Below are 18,612 nucleotides of genomic sequence, written 5' to 3'. Positions count from 1 at the left end.
AAAGTCCCAGAATACATTATCCAGATTCATCATGCACCTAAGCAGCTGGAAACCATAAGATACGGCCATGATGGATCAGGCAAAATGTTCAGCTAGCTCAAAATTCTGTTTCCACCAGCAGCCATCTGGGAAGAGCAGGAAACAGGTCTCACTTATTCATGGTACGTGGCTTATGAACATGGAAGGTCCCTTTACTTCGTGATGGAGCTTGTCTTCCATGAAAGACCATCTCTCCAACCAAGTTGTCCTTTACGTTAATGATTCAGCTGAAATGACCACTAAAGCAAACCAAGCTATCCAAACAATACTTTGTGTTGGGCATAATGAGAGGGGCACTATTGTCCAGTAGGAGGCACCTCCCCAAAGTCAAACAATCCTAACTTTAGAACAAAGGCTGAAAGGTTTTTGATAGATTGTTTGTCTGTGTTTTTTTTTGTGTGTGTGTGTGGGTGTCTGTGTTTTGTTCCTTCATGCACTAGGCTTACCTTCTGACATTTAAATTGGGAGCCCAAAACAGCCATTACAGAGAATTTCTCCCTCATTTATTAATTTGTATACACACATTTCAAATTTATGGTGACTAGGGTCGGCAGCTCTGGGTTGGGAAATACCTGGAGATTTTTGGGGTGGAGCCTGAGGAGGGTGGGGTTTGGAGAGGGGAGGGACTTCAATGGGGTATAATGCCATAGAGTCCACCTTCCAAGGTAGCCATTTTCTCCAGGGGAACTGATCTCTGTCGCCTGGAGATCAATTGTAATCCCAGGAGATCTCCAGCCACCACCTGAAGGTTGGCAATCCTAATCATGACACCTTTTTTTAAAAAAATTATGAATTTCTATCCCCTCACTGTATAAGTTCTAACCGAGAAAGCTAAACTGCAGTAACATCTAATGTAGGGTTGCATTTCCTGATTTTGCCTCTTGGAATTCTCTTTCCCAAAGTCCAAATGTAAATTAGATGGCTTTGCTATTGGCTGGTTTCCTTCTCTTAACCTACTGAGGCCTCCAGGTTGGATCTGGGGAACCCCTGGAATTACAGTACATCTCAACTCCAGATTACAGAGATCCCTTCCCCTGGAGAAAATGAATACTTTGGAGGGTGGACTCTATGGGATTGTGCCCACTGAGGTCCCTGTCCTCTCCAGGCTCCATCACAATGTTTTTGGGAGTTTCCCAACCTGGATCTGGCAACCCTACCATCCCCATCCCTTGCCAGTGGCTGGGGGGACCTGACAACCCTAATCCTGTTCAAGAACTAACTGGGTTGGGGGATTATGTTACATCAGGAGACAAAATACCTCTAAATGGGCCTTATGGTTGCCAGCTCCAGGTTGAGAAGTACCAGGAGATTTGGGGGGTGGAGCCTGAGGAGGGTGGGGTTTGGAGAGGGGAGGGGCTTCAATGCCATTGAGTCTAATTGCCAAAGCGGCCATTTTCTGTCTCCTGAAGATCAGTTGTAATAGCGGGAGATCTCCAGCAGCCACCTGGAGGTAGACTAGCAAAACAATGAAAAAAACATGCTGACAAAGAGGTTAGCAAAAAGAACAGCAACAGAAACCACCTATTATTTGTAATAATACTGACTCAAAACTGAATCACATGCAACACAATGAACTATTTAATAAAGACCACCTGGAGGTAGGCAACCCTAGTGGGCCTGCCTGCCTGAATTTGTCCTATCCTTTTTAAAAAGGGGTCCAATGTAGTGGTCATTGCCAGATTGTGTGGCATTCATTTGGATATTCCACTAATTAACTGAGGGCACACTTCTTTTTATCTGTCTTTAACCTATTACCAGTCGGTTTCTTTGGAACTGACCCTGAATCAACCTTCATTTCATATTAAACTACACCATACAAGATGTAATTATATATACTGTGACAATTTCATGGTGCAAAATAAATAAATCATCAGCTGGTGACAGATGGAAGGGCTGTGCAGCATGTAAACAATAATAATGTGATTAAAATATCAGGTTTCCACCTTAACAGTGAAAAGCTAGAATGAGAAGGTGGCACAACACTGAAGTTGAACGGATGCAATAGTTCTGCTCAGGACTCAGGTGCTTTATGCCTGGGTACTTGGACTCATGTTCGCCTCCGGACTGTCTCGGTTGTTCCTTGAAGTTATGCATGAGTTTTCTGTCCCTCAGAGATGACCTTGCAGCCAGTCCTTGTAAATCCCGGGTCTTTCCGATGCTGTTAAATCCCGACTCTCCTGGGATCAGCCCAGCTCAGACCACCATCCTCTCCAGGCATAAGCCAAAGCATAGGAGAGGGGAGCTGTGTGGGAGACTTTTTTTTCTTTTTACAGAAAGCACTATAGCCAATTACAAAGCGGCATTTCAAGGGGCAGGGACTCAAATGCTTCTTGATTTTTTCATCTCCCAGCCGGGGTTCTTTCTGAGTAGATTTGTCACATAAAAATGGGTTTTAAAATGATGCTTGGGTTCCCCCCTCCCCATTCTGTCCCTTTAAAAGAGCTCCTTTTTATGAAATGCTTTTTAACACAGCACTTGGATTTCTGTGGGGGTTGGGAGGAGAAAAACTGGACGTTTTTCTCACAGTAAGCACTGCAGTTAGGGTTGCCAGGTCCCTCTTTGCCACCGGCGGGAGGTTTTTGGAGCAGAGCCTGAGGAGGGCAGGGTTTGGGGAGGGGGAAGGACTTAAAAGCCATAGAGTTCAATTTCCAATTGTTCATGTTGTTTTTTATATTCACAGATTGTATAAAACCTTGTGGTTTGCTTTTCATTTAAGTGTGAATTTCATGGATTTGTTTAGCAATCAAGTGTGTACTGTGTTTTCTACAAGTACCTGGAGGTTGGCAACCCTAACTACAGTCAATCACTAAGCAGCGTTTTCAAGGGGTGGGGACTTGGCAGGAGCTGGTGATTGGGCTGTTGCATAGCTTTTTTTAGCATTCGCTACAGAAAAGTGTGGGATGAGCAAGCATTGAGCCCCAGGTAAAACTCCCATGCAGAAATGGCCAGAGAGTGATGTTGGCAATTGCATCATTTGGTTTTATGACAGAATTGGGGGGGGGGGATTGTTGTGATTCATGAGATGGATATATGGTGTAACTCTGCTCAGATCTGAACTCTTCTAAGCCCATTGACTTCACTGTATTTTATAAGGGTGTAACTCTGGTTTGGGATCACTTGTTCTCCCATAACGCTGTATCTAAGGGCACCCTGTGAAGTCGATTGGCAATAGATTCAGGAAGTACTGATGGAAGTAAGTTCTTCTTCACTCAATCAGTCATTAAATAGCGGGATTCACTGACAGTGGGCTTAGCAATGCAGCATAGATGGTTTTAAAGGGGGGAGTCAGACAGATTCATGATGACTCAAGGGAACCTCCACATTCAGTAGCAGTCAACCTTGGATCACCAATGCCAGGGGGCAACATTAGAGGAAAGTCCTGACCCTATGCTAAGGTTGCCAACCTCCAGGTTGTGGCTGGAGATCTCCCGTTATTACATCTGATCTGCAGGTGACAGAGATCAGTTCGCCGGGAGAAAATGGTTGCCTTGGCAATTGGACTCTATGGTATTGAAGTCCCTCCCCTCCCCAAACCCCACCCTCCTCAGGCTCCACCCCAGAAAAAACCCACCGGTGGCAAAGAGGGGCCTGGCAATCCTAACTCAACTATAGGTTCGTTTAAAATGAACCCCACAGAAAATAACCCTGAACAATATTGGGGACCTAGGATTGCCAGGTCCCTCTTCGCCACTGGTGGGATTTTTTTTTTTGGCGGGGGAGCCTGAGGAGGGCAGGGTTTGGGGAGGGGAGGGTCTTCTATGCCACAGCGTCCAATTGACAAAGCAGCCATTTTCTCCAGGTTAACTGATCTCTATCAGTTGGAGATCAGTTGTAATAGCAGGAGATCTCCAGCTAGTACCTGAAGGTTGGCAACCCTACTGGATACATTGCCCCAGAACAACAGAATGTAGGGTTCTAGTAGGGTTGCCAGCTCCGGGTTGGGAAATACCTGGAGATTTTGGGGCAGAGCCTGAGGAGGGCAGGGCTGGGGAGGGGAGGGGCTTCAATGCTATACAGTCCAATTGCCAGCATGGCCATTTTCTCCTGGGGAACTGGTCTCTATAGGCTGGAGATCAGTTGTAATAGCAGGAGATCTCCAGCCACAACCTGGAGGTTACTGTATAGAGAAACAGCACGTGGCTCAATATATTCACAACTAAAATAAGAGCATGTTACATCACACACAAGAAAACCAATAAGGGTAAATTCAATGCAGCCAGTCAGCGTAACAAAATATAAAGCCTTATTGGCATTGCCTTAAGCCCTGCAAGGCTATATTTCAGTTTGGTGGTTTTCTTGCATGTGATGTAACATGTTTTATTTTAGTTTTGAATGTTGTGAATATATTGATTTTGAAATATTCTTGTGTGTGATGTAACATGCTCTTATTTTAGTTGTGAATATATTGAGCCACTTGCTGTTTCTCTATACAGTTGCTACTATTTCAGCATAGGTTCTTTTCCTTCTTAGTTAAACAACCTGGAGGTTGGCAACACTATGGGGACCCCTGGATTAAGTGGTGAAACACAGAGCGATCTTCTCAACTGAATCGCAGCCTCCTTCGGAGATGTGGCAAAATGTGCTTTTTATATCCCACAAACTCCATTTAATGCCACAGACCCATTCAGTAATATAAAGGCCTGACCTTTTCCCGCATTATGGCACACTCCCTCTGTGTGTGTGCGGACGCATGTGTGCGTGTGTGCAAGCAGCTCTTTTTGAACAGTTTCCTACTTTAAAGCATGAGTTCTTTCTCTGTTTCATGTGCCAAATCCTTGTGGGGGTGAGAGACTTCGTCTCAGCTCTAAGGTAGGTCCCCCATTTCCTTTCAGGCCCTTAGGGTTTTGTTTGAAGCTGATTGCTCTTTTTAGACTTTTGATCCCTCGGAGACTTCCATTACTTGGCTTTAAAAGGGATTTGATTTAGTTAAAGGTGACAAGAATGGTGGCTGAACTGTTCTGATTACAGATGTAAGGCAAGGCCCGGCTTCTTATCTGAAGGCCTAACTGGGAAGTAATCACTGAGGGCTCAAAAAGAAGTGAAGTTATTTGCAGGAACAGTACATTGTGTTGCTCATTCTTTCTGCCGGTACATGAAGAGGGCATTTTGCTCTGGAACACAGTTGAGATACTGGCTTGATTTAACTGGGCATAGGGTTACCAGCCTCCAGGTGGGGCCTGGAAATCTCCCAGAATTACAGCCGAGCCTTCAAATTTACAAACGGTGTTTTCCGTGCATATCAGTATCCCAAACGCCTCTCTCACCTCCTGCGTTTCCCCGCATTCCCTCCCCCATTTTATCTCAAATTTGAAAACGCAGGGAAAGGCAGGGGGAGAGCGAGGCAACCTCTGACGGTCGGAAACAGCATGCCTAGTCAACACAAAGACCCGAAGTCATTGGAAGTAGGGTTGCCAGGTCCTTCTTTGCCACTGGTGAAAGGTTTTTGGGGTGGAGCCTGAGGAGGGAGGGGTTTGGGGAGGGGAGGGACTTCAATGTCATAGAATCCAATTGCCAGAGTGGCCATTTTCTCCAAGTGAACTGATCTCTATTGGCTGGAGATCAGTTGTAATAGCAGGAGATCTCCAGCTAGTACCTGGAAATTGGCAAGCCTAGTTGGAGGGGTGACAGCAAGTGAAACAGGCATGCACAAAAGACCTATTTCATACAAACAGATGCACACATGTACAGACAGGATGTATGTGCATTCACTGTGATATGTGAACAAGGCTAGCATTGGCTAGAAGTGACCAATTCCATGAGCTTCCTTGTTTTGAAACTGGTTGCTTACGCCCCTGTATGTCCTTAGTTGTTTAGAGCACACTAGTCTTTTGTTGTGTGAACCTAAGATAGGGTTGCCAGTTCCAGGTTGGGAAATACCTAGAGATTTTGGGGTAGGGTTGCCAACCTGCTATTACAACTGATCTGCTATTGCAACTGATCTCCAGCCGATAGAGATCAGTTCACCTGGAGAAAATGGCTTCTTTGGCAATTGGACTGTATGGGATTGAAGTCCCTCCCCCTCCCCAAACCCCGCCCTCCTCAGGCTGCACCCCAAAAACCTCCTGCTGGTGGCAAAGAGGGACCTGGCAACACTATTTTGGGGGTGGAGCCCGAGGAAGGCAGGCTTTGGCGTGGAGAGGGACTCCAATTGCCAAAGCAGCCATTTTCTCCAGGTGAACTGATCTCTACCGGCTGGAGATCAGTTGTAGTAGCGGGAGATCTCCAGCTAGCTAGGTTTAGCCAGCTATTATATGCAACAGCACCTGGAGGTTGGCAATCCTAACCTAAGACCTACAAATAAAAAGGGACACTATTGGAAGAGACGCCACAGTGAAGTGCCTAATTGTCTATAGAGTCCAATAAACAGACAATGAGGAGGAGGTTAGAATTAAAGCAGCCAGTTCATTATTTAGCTAAATAATAGAGCTGGGTGAGCTAACCCCAATACAAGAGTGGAGAGTCACCAGGAGAGATCAAAGGAGTGGAAGGATCCTTTATATAACAAAAAGACAAAAGAGCCAATACACAATTAGATACCTGAATGCATTAATTAGCATAGCCTATAATATAGCACGAAGGCGTTCTTAGAAAGCGCTTGCATTCATAAGCCTGAAACAGAAACTACATTCCTAACTACAGGTAAGAGAATCCGTTTGCTAACCCAAGGACGGCTCGTTTTATAGGTGAGGGGTTCTACCAGACAGGATATGTGTTATGGCTTATAATCTTTTGATGCCAACTTCCCCAAAACATTCATGGCAAATGTGTGTATGTGTGTGTGCGCGCTTTGCATCAGCCCTTATGTTGGGCACAACAGCAGAAACCCAGGGATCCATCAGAATTAGTCACATTGTAGCAAACCACGGTTTGCTATTGGAGCTGAACCAAAACTTTATCTTTCTTCAAAGGAACAAGCAACACCTTCTTTAATTAAGAAGCTATTGAAGTTGGTTGGTGAAACCTTATCTTTATGTTTGCATAACTGTCGGCCTCCGTTTGGTTGGGTGTCTCGTAGGCTGTGCCAGCCTGCGCTAGGAGATGGCCTAAATAATTTTCTTCAACAAGAGACACATTAACCACCTTTTGAATGTCAAACTTGTGTAACATTTTTTAATGACTTTTGGAACTTTTGCGCATGAAAAAGAAACTTAATCTTTAGTAGGCAGGTTCCATTTAGCTCTCTGGTTCTGCTCCTGCTCTTAACCATGCCAGAAACAGACAAGCTGGAGGCAGGAGCGTTATGAAGACAAACTAGGCCATGCCAGGTGGCAGAGATAGCAGCGGAAGAAATTGGCAACGCCTTATCTGGTTCTCTTTTCCCGAATTAAGAGTTTATTGTGCAAGTATATATTTTGCATGTATACATATATCAAAATGTCAGTGTGCAAGTAAATTCGACGTTCTTAGTTTACGATTTATTCATGCTGTTATCACTCATAGCCTTTGGTCCTTAAAGGCAATAACACTCCCCCCCCCCCCACGGGTGTCTAACTATTCAGTATTTCCACAAAAAAAGGATACTACATTTCAGAAAGAAGAAGAGTTGGTTTTTATACCCCACTTTTCTCTTCTGAAAGGACTGCCAAAGCGGCTTACAATCCCCCTCCCCCCCACCTCAAATGCTTTTTAGGCTGAGTCTAAACAGAACAGAGTTTTAGCCAATCCTGGCTCTCTGAGTAGTTGTGCCTACATAATTCTTTTTCCCCCTCCAAAATACATATTTGTCTTACTTCATGCATTACATTTCATGCATATGCTTAAAATGTGGATGTTGTTTAGCTTTAAAATTCCAAGCCGTGGATCAGCCCAATGGCTAATCCATTCCCCATGAAATGACTCTCTTGGCAAATTGCTAGAGAGGGAGAAAGAATAGGGTAGCCCGGTCCTTCTTCGCCATCGGCAGAAGGTTTTTGGGGCAGAGCCTGAGGAGGACAGGGTTTGGGGAGGGGAGGGACTTCAATGCCATAGAGTCCAATGGCAAAGTGGCCATTTTCTCCAGAAGAATTGATGTCTATTGGCTGGAGATCAGTTGTAATACCAGGAGATCTCCAGTCACCACCTGGAGGTTGGCAACCCTAAGAAATAAGGCAATTCTTATTGTTCACTATATGTTACAAGATTAAGGATGAAGCTTTTTTCTCTCTCTCTAAAAGATGCAGATTAATTAAATGCAGCAAAAAAAAATCTTTCCTAGATATTGCATTAGTCAGCTGAAAAACCCTCCAATTCCAGAGAGGCTGCTAGCTGACCTTCCTTGTTCTTTTGTCCAGGACCCGACAACAGAGTAGACCATTTTCATTACCATGTGCAGGTTAGGAGTTCAAGCTGCTTTTATTTTATTGGGGAAGAGACCAATTGTCTGCGGCTCCCGGTTCTTATCTCCCTTGCTGCTGGATTGCAATATATCATGCAAGCTGCTGATTTTCTGTTGCTTTCCCTCTCTCCCGCCTGGCCTCTCCTCTCCCTGGCGTTATTCCGTTAAGGGATTTTCACACAGCCCCTTCTGTCTCTAGATGAGCAACACTAGATGAAATGAATTGCCCAGCTGTATTTTGGTTGCAACATTTTTTTTCTGGTGTCAATGCATAAGACAGAAACACAAGCAGAGGTGGGGAGAGAAAGAGAGAGAGATTAGCAACCAGAACTCCAGTTTACAGGCACCAGGCTTTACAGTATCTTGAATTACATTGACTTTTAGTCCCCAGCAGGGAATGAAATTGGAAATATTTGGGTCTTCCCCCTCCCAGCCTCTAGTCCTGAAACTGGAATGCATCTCCTCTTCAGGGGCTTAGTTTTATTTCAACCCAGTGTTAGTATTTTAGGACACTTGGTGGTAAATTGTTTCCGAGGGTTAATCATGCCGTACAGCAAAGTCTGGCAATGAATTGAGAGTTTCTTGCTTAGGTGAACATAGAACAGCTTCAATATTTTTTTACCCCAGGTAATTTTGTGCATTATATTTTCTGAGTAAGGTTGCCAGCTCCGGGTTTGGAAATACCTTAAGTTTTGGGGGGTGGAGCCTGAGGAGAGCGGGGTTTGGGGAGGGGAGGGACTTCAATGCCATGGAGTCCAATTGCCAAAGTGGCCATTTTATTTAGGTTAACTGATCTCTATCGCCTGAAGACCAGTTGTAATAGCAGGAGAGCTCCGGCCGCCATCTGGATGTTGGCAACCTTATTTCCGAGCTTCCATGCAACCATCTTATAGGGTTACCAACACCCTGGAGAATAATAGAGGTTTAACAGGATATTATTTCACTAGTGATGCTATTGACCTCCATGTCATGGAAAGCTTCAGTTGTCCATTTCTACAAATCCATTAAAATGACAGGACACTTTGTTCACCAGGCTAGTTGGCAACTCTGTTTATTTTTCAAGCATCCTATTCATTATTTCTGTATATTTCTTTTAATATTTCCCAAAACTAGAAGACAAGAGAAAAGACAAGAGAAAAACACACAGAGAGAAACAGACAAACCCTGTATGAATCATCTGTTGCGGGTATATATCATTTCAGTGAGAGAGAGTAGGTGAGAGAGTGAATATTTTGAATACTCCTTGCACAATAAGCATAGGGTTGCCAGTAGGGTTGTGCATATTAATAAACCCAAACCAAAAATAAACCCGAAATTAGCTGTTTTGGCAGTATTCGGTTTTTGGTTTTACTGAATACCAAAACCTGGGAATAAAGACGAAGCTGGATAGCCGATTGCCGAATCATCCAAATAGATATTCGGCTTTTTTCGGCTTCCGCTTTCCCCAGCCATTTTCCTGTGGAAGTTTTTTAATGAGCTCTGAGGGAGGCATTTTTGGAGGTAGAGTTCCCAAATTTTCTGGGTTGCTTCAAGGGACACTCCTTGCATGAACCCCAACGTTTGGTGAAGAGTGGGACAGGGGGTACAATTTTATGGGGTCTGGAAAAGGTGGCCCCCTCCTCCATAGAGAAGGATGGTAAAATTTACAATGCTTCTCTATGGAGGACCCCATAAAATGGACCCCCTGTCCAACTCTTCACCAAACCTTGAGGCTCATGCAAGCAGAGTCCCTTGAAGCCACCCGGAAAATTTGGGAACTCTACCTCCAAAAATGCCCTTACAGGAGCTTCAGAAAAAATCTCCATAGATTATAATGGACCCGATTTTTTTTCAGTAAACCCGGAAATAAAGCTAAAATACAAATTTACTTGTATAGGTATTCAGCTTATTCTGGTTTTAATGGAAAAAAATCGGGCCAAATAAACCCAAACCTGAAATTTACTGATTTTTTTTTTGTGCATAATCCTAGTTCCAAGGTACCTCCTACAATTGGTGAGGGTGGGAGGTAGGGGGGACTTACTGGCAGCAAGAGGAGACCTAGGCTGGTGAAGTCACTTCCAGTGCACAACAGAAATGAGGTCATCAGGTCTCCATCTATGTGGGGGTACTCTGGTATTGGGGCAAAAACTCTATGGTAAGTGTCATTTTTACCATAGAGTTTTGCCCAAATACCATGGCTTCACATGTAGACAGGGAGCTGGTAATTTGTAGAACATGTGATGCTTCTCAAGACATATACAAGTATAAAGCTAATCTAGGGTAGGGTTGCCAACCTCCAGGTACTAGCTGGAAATCTCCCGCTATTACAACTGATCTCCAGCCGAAAGAGATCAGTTCACCTGGAGAAAATGGCCACTTTGGCACTTGGACTTTATGGCATTGGAGTCCCTCCCCTCCCTAAACCCCACCCTCCTCAGAATCTGCCCCCAAAATTTCCCACTGGTGGCAAAGAGGGAGCTGGCAACCCTAATCTAGGGACAAGTTAAAAGTAGAACACTATCAAATAGTAGCTGCTTTTAAGTGGTGTGTTATTTTAAGAAGGGTACCAGAAATATAAAAAAAGAAATTGAGGCAAATGTAGAGGTTTTATCAGCTGTTGTCCACAGACTTTTCAGCAGCTGAAGCAATCAAACAGGGCCCTAGTCACATTGAAGATTGGACTTGTGGTGGCAAGGTTGACTTTTTCTAGGCCCCTGAGACTGTCAAAGGTCCACTGTAGGAGCAGTTGTCTTTGTTCTCACATTTTGTATATCACCGAAGAAGGTCAGAAGCGGTCTTGATTTGCACACTTCTGGTTTAAAAGGAGCTTAATGTGTCTTGCTGGATGGGCATTCAAACTCTTGAAGCTAGGACCGCAAGTAGAGTTGCCAGGTCCCTCTTTGCCACCGGCGGGAGGTTTTTGGGGCAGAGCCTGAGGAGGGCAGGATTTCGGGAGGGGAGTCAAATTGCCAAAGCAACCATTTTCCCTATTGGCTGGAGATCAGTTGTAATAGCAGGAGATCTCCATCTAGTGCCTGGAGGCTGTCAACGCTAGGTGCACCTTGGGGAAGGCCTATATGTTTAAGGATCTCTCCTACATGTTGCTGTGGATATGCAAGTCTTCAGGTGGGACATGGAGATCCCCTGGAATTACAGCTCATCTTTAGACTACAGAGATGAGTCCCGCTGGAGAAAATTGATGCTGAGGTCCCTGTCTTCCCCAGGCTCCACCCTCAAATCTCCAGGAGTTCCCAACCTGGAGCTGGCAACCCTATCCCCCACACAGGTTGCTGGGGGGGGGGGCGTTGAATGTGGCAACCCTATATTGCTTACACCAACCTCTATCCTCTATCTTCAGTGGTACTCAGGCTGGTGACAAGCTTCAAACATTGCTTTTTTATTTGTTTTTATGGTCCAGCTAGTATGATTTGATGAGTCTTCATTTCTTAGTCTTTACCTCATTATAATATGCTTATGATAACTACTGGGTTGACCTGCTGAATATTGACCTCTGCTTGACTATTGTAGGATTCAAATTGTGCATACAAAAGCAACTTGAAGAGGTAACATTGGTCTTAACCTGCTCTTAGGTAAACTTACTATGTTCTTGTTGAATTATATTTGTTAATACCCTTGGTGATTTGATTCAGAAAAAAATACTGAAGAATCAAATATCAGGTGTCTGTTGTTTTGAGGTATGCTTCTCTTTGAAATGAGATGCCTTTTGGCAAACAAAGGAATTCTTCCAAGTTAGTAACAAACTTCAGAATCTATATCAAAGGAGAATGTTTTCAGAGAATATACATAGTAAGAAGTCTCTTTTGAAGCCCGGTCAAGAACTGTGATGTAAATCTGTGAGAATACAGGATGAGTGTACAATACATGGGGGTATCTAATAGAAGAACTTCGAAACAGATGTGTTCCCATAGGATTTGACAACATGGTTTGATGTTCCAGTTTTGGATGTTTTCATCTTTACTCACCCAATAATGAAAAGAATTGGGCAAATCATTCTGAACTGAATACTAATTTCATACTAGGCAAAATAAATGGATGAATAAACACAAATGTCATTTCTTTAAAAGAGTAATCAACTTCTGATTTCCAACACCAGTTGATGGGTCCATCATAGAGTTGAAAGGGCAAAGGGGGGAGTGAAAGATGAGGACAGCTGGAGACAGCTAAAAGTGACAACTGGTCTAATATGGAATTCTAGCTGTTCATACCTAGTGTTGCCCTGTGGCTGTGGATCCTGGGAAATTTGGGAGGTGAGAGTATCACAGGGGATGATGTCACTTCCAGGTGATCACCTGGAAGTGACATCACAACCCGCCATGACTCTCCAGGCATTCCACCAATCTTTAGGTGAAACACCATAGAAATTAGGAGAAATTCCTAGAGTGTCATGGATACCATGACATCATTTCCCCCATTCTTTTATCTTGTTCATCCATTGATTAAGCTAAACTATTAAAGGTAGGGGAGGCAGTTCACCCCACTATGGACAAGTGATTTATTTTAAACCTATATTGCGGACCTTGTGAGAAGGAGGAGGGTTACATATTGGACCACAGAACAATTTCTGAAACAGCAGAGTGTGTGTGTGTGTGTGTTGTTGTTGTTGTTTTAATACAAATACTGAAGAAATTAGAGCAAAATTAAAAGTAATGGAAATTAAATTGTATACATCAAGGAAAGTGGAGAACTGAGACACTGACAGTTAGAAAACCAGAAACAACCAGTTCACGTTTGGGTGTAAACAATTCTTTAATGATAGAAAAAAACCCTGCATAAATGCAAGTAAAGAGAAATTAAAGATATTAGTGTGGATAAAAATAGAAAACATGTTAAAAAAACCAGCTGACAGCACTGTGGTTGACGAAAAGGAACATCTGGTAATTTAGAAAGTTAGTAATATGGAAAGGCGGGGGAGATTTTGTATATAGGAAAAACATTAAAGGACATTTTCCTGCTCATGCACACATACCCTTAGCAATATATAAAACAAATGCTGTAGGGAGTGGGAAAAAATGTTCAGTTTTAGTTACCAGGAATAGTCCAATAAATTCTGATGTAGCAATGTGTGAAAGTAGAAATCTGCAAAATTGTATATACAAGAGATATTTCAATGTATATTTTCAGACAGAGAAAAAAATAATGCCAATTACTGGGGAGGAAGTGCGCAGTATTAGCAAAGGGAAGCAGAAGGAAAGATAGCATTCATAGGCTAAAACACTGATAGAGGGTAAATCTCCAGTCCAAGCAAGGAATAAAGCAAGGAAGTGAAATGGTAGTGTGACAGCAAGTGCATTGCTGGAGGACATTATATTTAAGAAGTAATTCAGGCCCCCACAGAGTATAGGGTTGCGGCCTCCAGGTGGGGACAGGAGATCTCCCGGAATTACACCTGACCTCCAAATTACAGAGATCAGCCCCCCTGGAGGAAATGGCTGCTTTGGAGGCTGGACACAATGACATTATACTCCGCTGAGGTCCCACCCCTTCCCAAACCCCACACTTCCCAGACTGCTCCTCCAATTCTCTAGGAATTTCCTAGGATTGCCAACCTCCAGGTACTAGATGGAGATCTCCTGCTATTACAACTGATCTCCAGCCGATAGAGATCAGTTCACCTGTAGAAAATGGCCGCTTTGGCAATAGGACTCTATGACATTGAAGTCCCTCCCCTCCCCAAACCCTGCCTTCCTCAGGCTCCACCCCCAAAACCTCCCACGATGATGAAGAGGGACCTGGCAACGTAGAATTTCCCAACTCAGAGTTGGCAGTACAGTTGCCAGCTCTAGGTTGGGAAATACATGGAGAGTTTGGGGGCGGAGCCTGAGGGGGTAGGGTTTGAAGAGGGGAGGGACTTCAATGCCATAGAGTCCAATTGCCAAAGAAGCCATTTTCTCCAGGGGAACTGATCTCTATAGGCTGGAGACCAGTTGTAATAGCGGGAGATTTCCAGCCGGTACCTGGAGGCTGGCAACCCTAGTTGGCAGCCCTATCAAACATCAGTTTCATGCCAACAGTTTGGCACAGATGTGTCAATATTGCTTAGGCGAGCATTTCAGGTGTGAGAAAGTAGTAACAGGGGGATGGAAAAACCCTTTCTACTTGCTTTAAGACATTAATAACACTCGGAACAGATTGAAATAAATTGTGTGGAAAACTAAAGAAAAGCTAGAAATGTTTCTGAAAAGGACTGAGGAAAATAATTAGCAATGTAGTGTTATACAGATAGTGAAAATGTGTGTTAAGTGCTGTCAAGTCGCTTCTTTGGCAATCCTAAGAATCAATAACCTTCAAAACATCTGATTATGAGGGGTTGTAATAGTTGAAATAGTGGGGGATCTCCAGCTATTACCTGGTGGTTGGCAACCCTACCCCGTAGTAGTATGGCAGGCCTTTGTTCTGGGTTGTGCCAGAAGTTTAGGGGAATGTCTTAAGGTACGATCAAAGTGACAAGTCTTTTTTATTCAAATATCACTTGCTTTTTAGGCACTGAATTTTGGAGATATGCCGAACTACTTGTGGGAGATTTGGGTACCTGACAAACCATGGGTGGTAAGATATCAGAACTGTTTAAACAAAGAACCAGTTCGTTTGTTTTTTCTTTGAAGTCAAACATTGTCTCCTTCCCCTTCCTGCATCGAAGTCAATACTTCAGCTTCCGTAGGGAGTTCCATTTCCTCGCTGTGTTTCACCAACATAATATTTCATGACCGTGCAGGGTAGAGAAACAGGAGTTACAGACATTCAGCCAAATGTCCTTACAATTTAAAAAAAACTGGCATTAGTTTACAGGGTTTTTTTAAAAAAAACATATCTTCAGAAACACTATTGGATTTCTGGAAACAAGTCTTGGTTTCCCTGCACATTGATTTTCATGAATTCCCCCTTGCCCCAAAATAGAATCATTCAGTGGTGAAATGGTAAATCAGGAGCACATAGAGTATCATACTGAAATAGCCTTTTCAGGTATTCTGAGACAGGAAACATGATTTTGAACAGTCTTTCTGTAGTTACCTAAGAGACAATCCAGGCATTCAAGGGAAGAATGGGGCCTGTTCGGGAACATAACTTATTTGCTTTTGACATTCAGGCGGATTCTACAGAGCGCAATTTCAGACAGGCAATTCACACGTGTGTTGAAGTGGGAGCTGTCTTCCGAGAACTGTAATGCATGCCCTTGTTGAACATTTTTCTTGAAGCAATTGAGCCAGGGAAAGTTTATATATGTATTTATAGTACTAGGGTTGTCAACCTCCAGGGGGTGGCTGGAGATCCCCCACTATTACAACTGATCTCCAGGTGATAGAAATCAGTTCCCCTGGAGAAAATGGCCACTTTAGCAAGTTGGCTCTATGGCATTGGAGTCCCTCCCCTCTCCAAACCCTGCCCTCCTTAGGCTCCGTCCCAAAAATCTCCCACCGGTGGTGAAGAGGGACCTGGCAACCCTACCCCTGCTGGCTAATAGCTGGCAACCCTATGGCTGGACCTTCATCTAGTCAGCAATAGTTGTACTTCTGTTTTCTTCCATTCTGATATGGTTGTCCATAAGGTAGCCGGCTCAAGGTTGACTCAGCCTTCCATCCTTCCAAGGTCGGTAAAATGAGTACCCAGCTTGCTGGGGGTAAAGTGTAGACGACTGGGGAAGGTACTGGCAACCACCCCGTAAACAAAGTCTGCCTAGGAAACGTCGGGATGTGACATCGCCCCATGAGTCAGGAATGACCTGGTACTTGCACAGGGGACCTTTACCTTTTTTTTTAATGTACCTGGCATTTCTCAGAGCAATGTAAACAGAACAGCCCTCCCCGCCCTCGAAGAGCTGACAATATACATTCCATCCACAAGGAAACAACAACAGATGAAGAGACAACTGGTGCTTGTACAAGGGGCTACCTTTACCTTTAAGTATACACATGCTTGCAGGTCTTAGTTCAAGGGGTTGTGCTTCTTATGGCCCTCACAGACTGTAATAATTTAAACATTTTAACTATATGAATGTGTATGGGTTTTCTTTCTTTTTAAATGAGGGCACATATCAATGTCAGGAGCTTTGCAACTTAAACCGTGGTAGAAGTTGTTCGTAATTGTTCGTAATTGTCTAATATGTTATGCCAGATGGAACAGTACATGATTATGCATGAAGCTGATGCTAAACATTCATGGGAAAATGTCCTATTTAACCAAACAAGACCTTGTTTATACAGAGCACAGAGTGAAGCCCCTCTAAATCCTGTTGGTAGGATTGCCAGCCTCCAGCTGGGACCTGGAAATCTCTTGGAATTACACCTGATCTCCAGACTACAGATTTCTGTTTCCCTGGATAAAATGGCAGCTTTGGAGGTTGGATCTTATGGCTTTATATCCTGCTGAGGTCTCTCCCAAAACTCTGTGTACTCCAGGCTCCACCCCTAAATCTCCAGGAATTACCCAGCCCAGATTTGGCAACCCTACCTGTTGGGTTTAATGAGAGAGATGTATGCATGCGCTCAGCTCCTTGAACTGCTTAACCTCCGCTGTAGAGTCACACACATACACCCATTGTTACGAGTCACAATAATAGAAATTTGAGTTGTCCAACTCCTGGTGGGATCTGGAGATCCCCTGGAATTACAGCTGATCTCCAGACTACATAGATAATTTCCACTGGAGCAACTCTCCCCTCCCCAGGCTCCACCCCCAAATTGCCATTAATTTTCTAACCTGGAGTTGGCAACCCTACTCTGCTCTGATTTTGTTTTTAAATCAGAAACTAGGTAAAAGGTAAAGGGGTGTTGTCACATCCTGACGTTTACTAGGCAGACTATGTTTACAAGGTGGTTTGCCATTGCCTTCCCCAGTCATCTACACTTTACCCCTAGCAAGCTGCGCACTCATTTTACCAACCTCGGAAGGATGGAAGGCACAGACAACCTTGAGCCGGCTTCCTGAAACCAACTTCTGTCGGGATCGAACTCATGTCGTGAGCAGAGTTTGGATTGCAGTACTGCAGCTTACCACTCTGTGCCTCGGGGCTCAAAATCAGAAACGAAACATGAATAAAAATAAGGGAACGTTGAGAGCTAACAATACACAGTCTCATGTCTTTAAAAGGTGGGATAATTGTGTGTGTGTGTGTGTGTGTGTGTGTGTGTATTCATTAGAAGCTTGCCTTAGAAATCCTACAATACCTTTAAAAATTCTGCCAGTATATAATATATAATATAATATATATACTTCAATTTGCCTTCAATTTGCAAGATCTGAGCAAGGCTGTCAAAGATAGGACATTTTGGAGGACTTTCATTCATAGGGTCGCCATGAGTCGGAAGAGACTTGATGGCACTTAACACACACACACTCATATAATATATTGCTTAACTTTCAAATTTAATATTTTGTTGCACCGCTCTGTGGATTACATTTTAAATAGAGACTATTTCCTCTCAAGGGTTTTGGTTACAAATAAATCTTCACATTTCTAGACAACTTATTAAAAGCTTTTCAGAATGCACTGTTAACGGCTTCAGAGGACAGGAAATACAAGAGTTTATTAAAATACTCTATCCCGGAATAAACAAAAGTTCTCAGATGTAGCAAGAGAATTCATTGTCACTTAGTAGGGTTGCCAAACTCCAGGTACTAGCTAGAGACCTCCTGCTATTACAACTGATCTCCAGCCAATAGAGATCAGTTCACCTGGAGAAAATGGCCGCTTTGGTAATTGGACTCTATGGCACTGAAGACCCTCCCCTCCCCAAAACCTGCCCTCCTCAGGCTCTGCCCCTAAAATCTCCAGGTGTTTCCCAACCAAGGGGCGGGAACTTAGGGTCAAACTAGGCTAGACCCTATATTGATCTCCCAATTTTTGTTCTTGGAAAATCATGGGGACTCCCCATCCCCATTTAGGATGAAACCTATCCTGTCACTCTGCACCTTTACCCTTACCCAGACTTCAGATGCTCCCTAATCTGTTTGTCCTATCGAGGGCTGAAGAAAAGGGTTTAGTCCATCTCTCCTCATGCCCGAGCTGGTGTAAATATCCTCCTCCCTTCCCAGTAGTTGCTATATACACATTGTGCCCTTGGTGTAAGTAATTTCTAACCTTGTCCACAGCCCCAGGTTGGGAAATAACTGGAGATATGGGGGGGTGGAGCCTGAGGAGGGTGGGGTTTGGTGAGGGGAGGGACTTCAATAGGGTACAATGCCATAGTGCTCACCTTCCAAAACAGCCATTTTCTCCAGGGGAACTGATCTCTGTCACCTGAAGATCAGTTGTAATAGAGGGA

At 43.8% G+C, this 18,612-nt stretch overlaps 1 protein-coding gene across 4 annotated transcripts in view; it reads left to right on the top strand.

The window, feature by feature from the left end:
• PCDH9 (protocadherin 9) overlaps window positions 1–18,612 on the top strand; it is a 770,680-nt gene that overhangs the window by 356,629 nt on the left and 395,439 nt on the right. For 2 of the 4 annotated variants that reach the window (XM_056862104.1, XM_056862102.1), the window contains exon 2: window positions 14,834–14,899. The exons of the other annotated variants lie outside the window; for them this stretch is intronic. In XM_056862104.1, the coding sequence (XP_056718082.1) occupies window positions 14,834–14,899 (66 nt within the window). The remainder of the gene's footprint in view (window positions 1–14,833; window positions 14,900–18,612) is intronic. 4 annotated transcript variants of the gene reach the window in all.

The sequence above is a fragment of the Euleptes europaea genome, chromosome 16 (assembly GCF_029931775.1).
Source record: "Euleptes europaea isolate rEulEur1 chromosome 16, rEulEur1.hap1, whole genome shotgun sequence".
Lineage (NCBI taxonomy): Eukaryota > Metazoa > Chordata > Lepidosauria > Squamata > Sphaerodactylidae > Euleptes > Euleptes europaea.
This window is presented reverse-complemented; position numbering and strand designations above follow the sequence as displayed.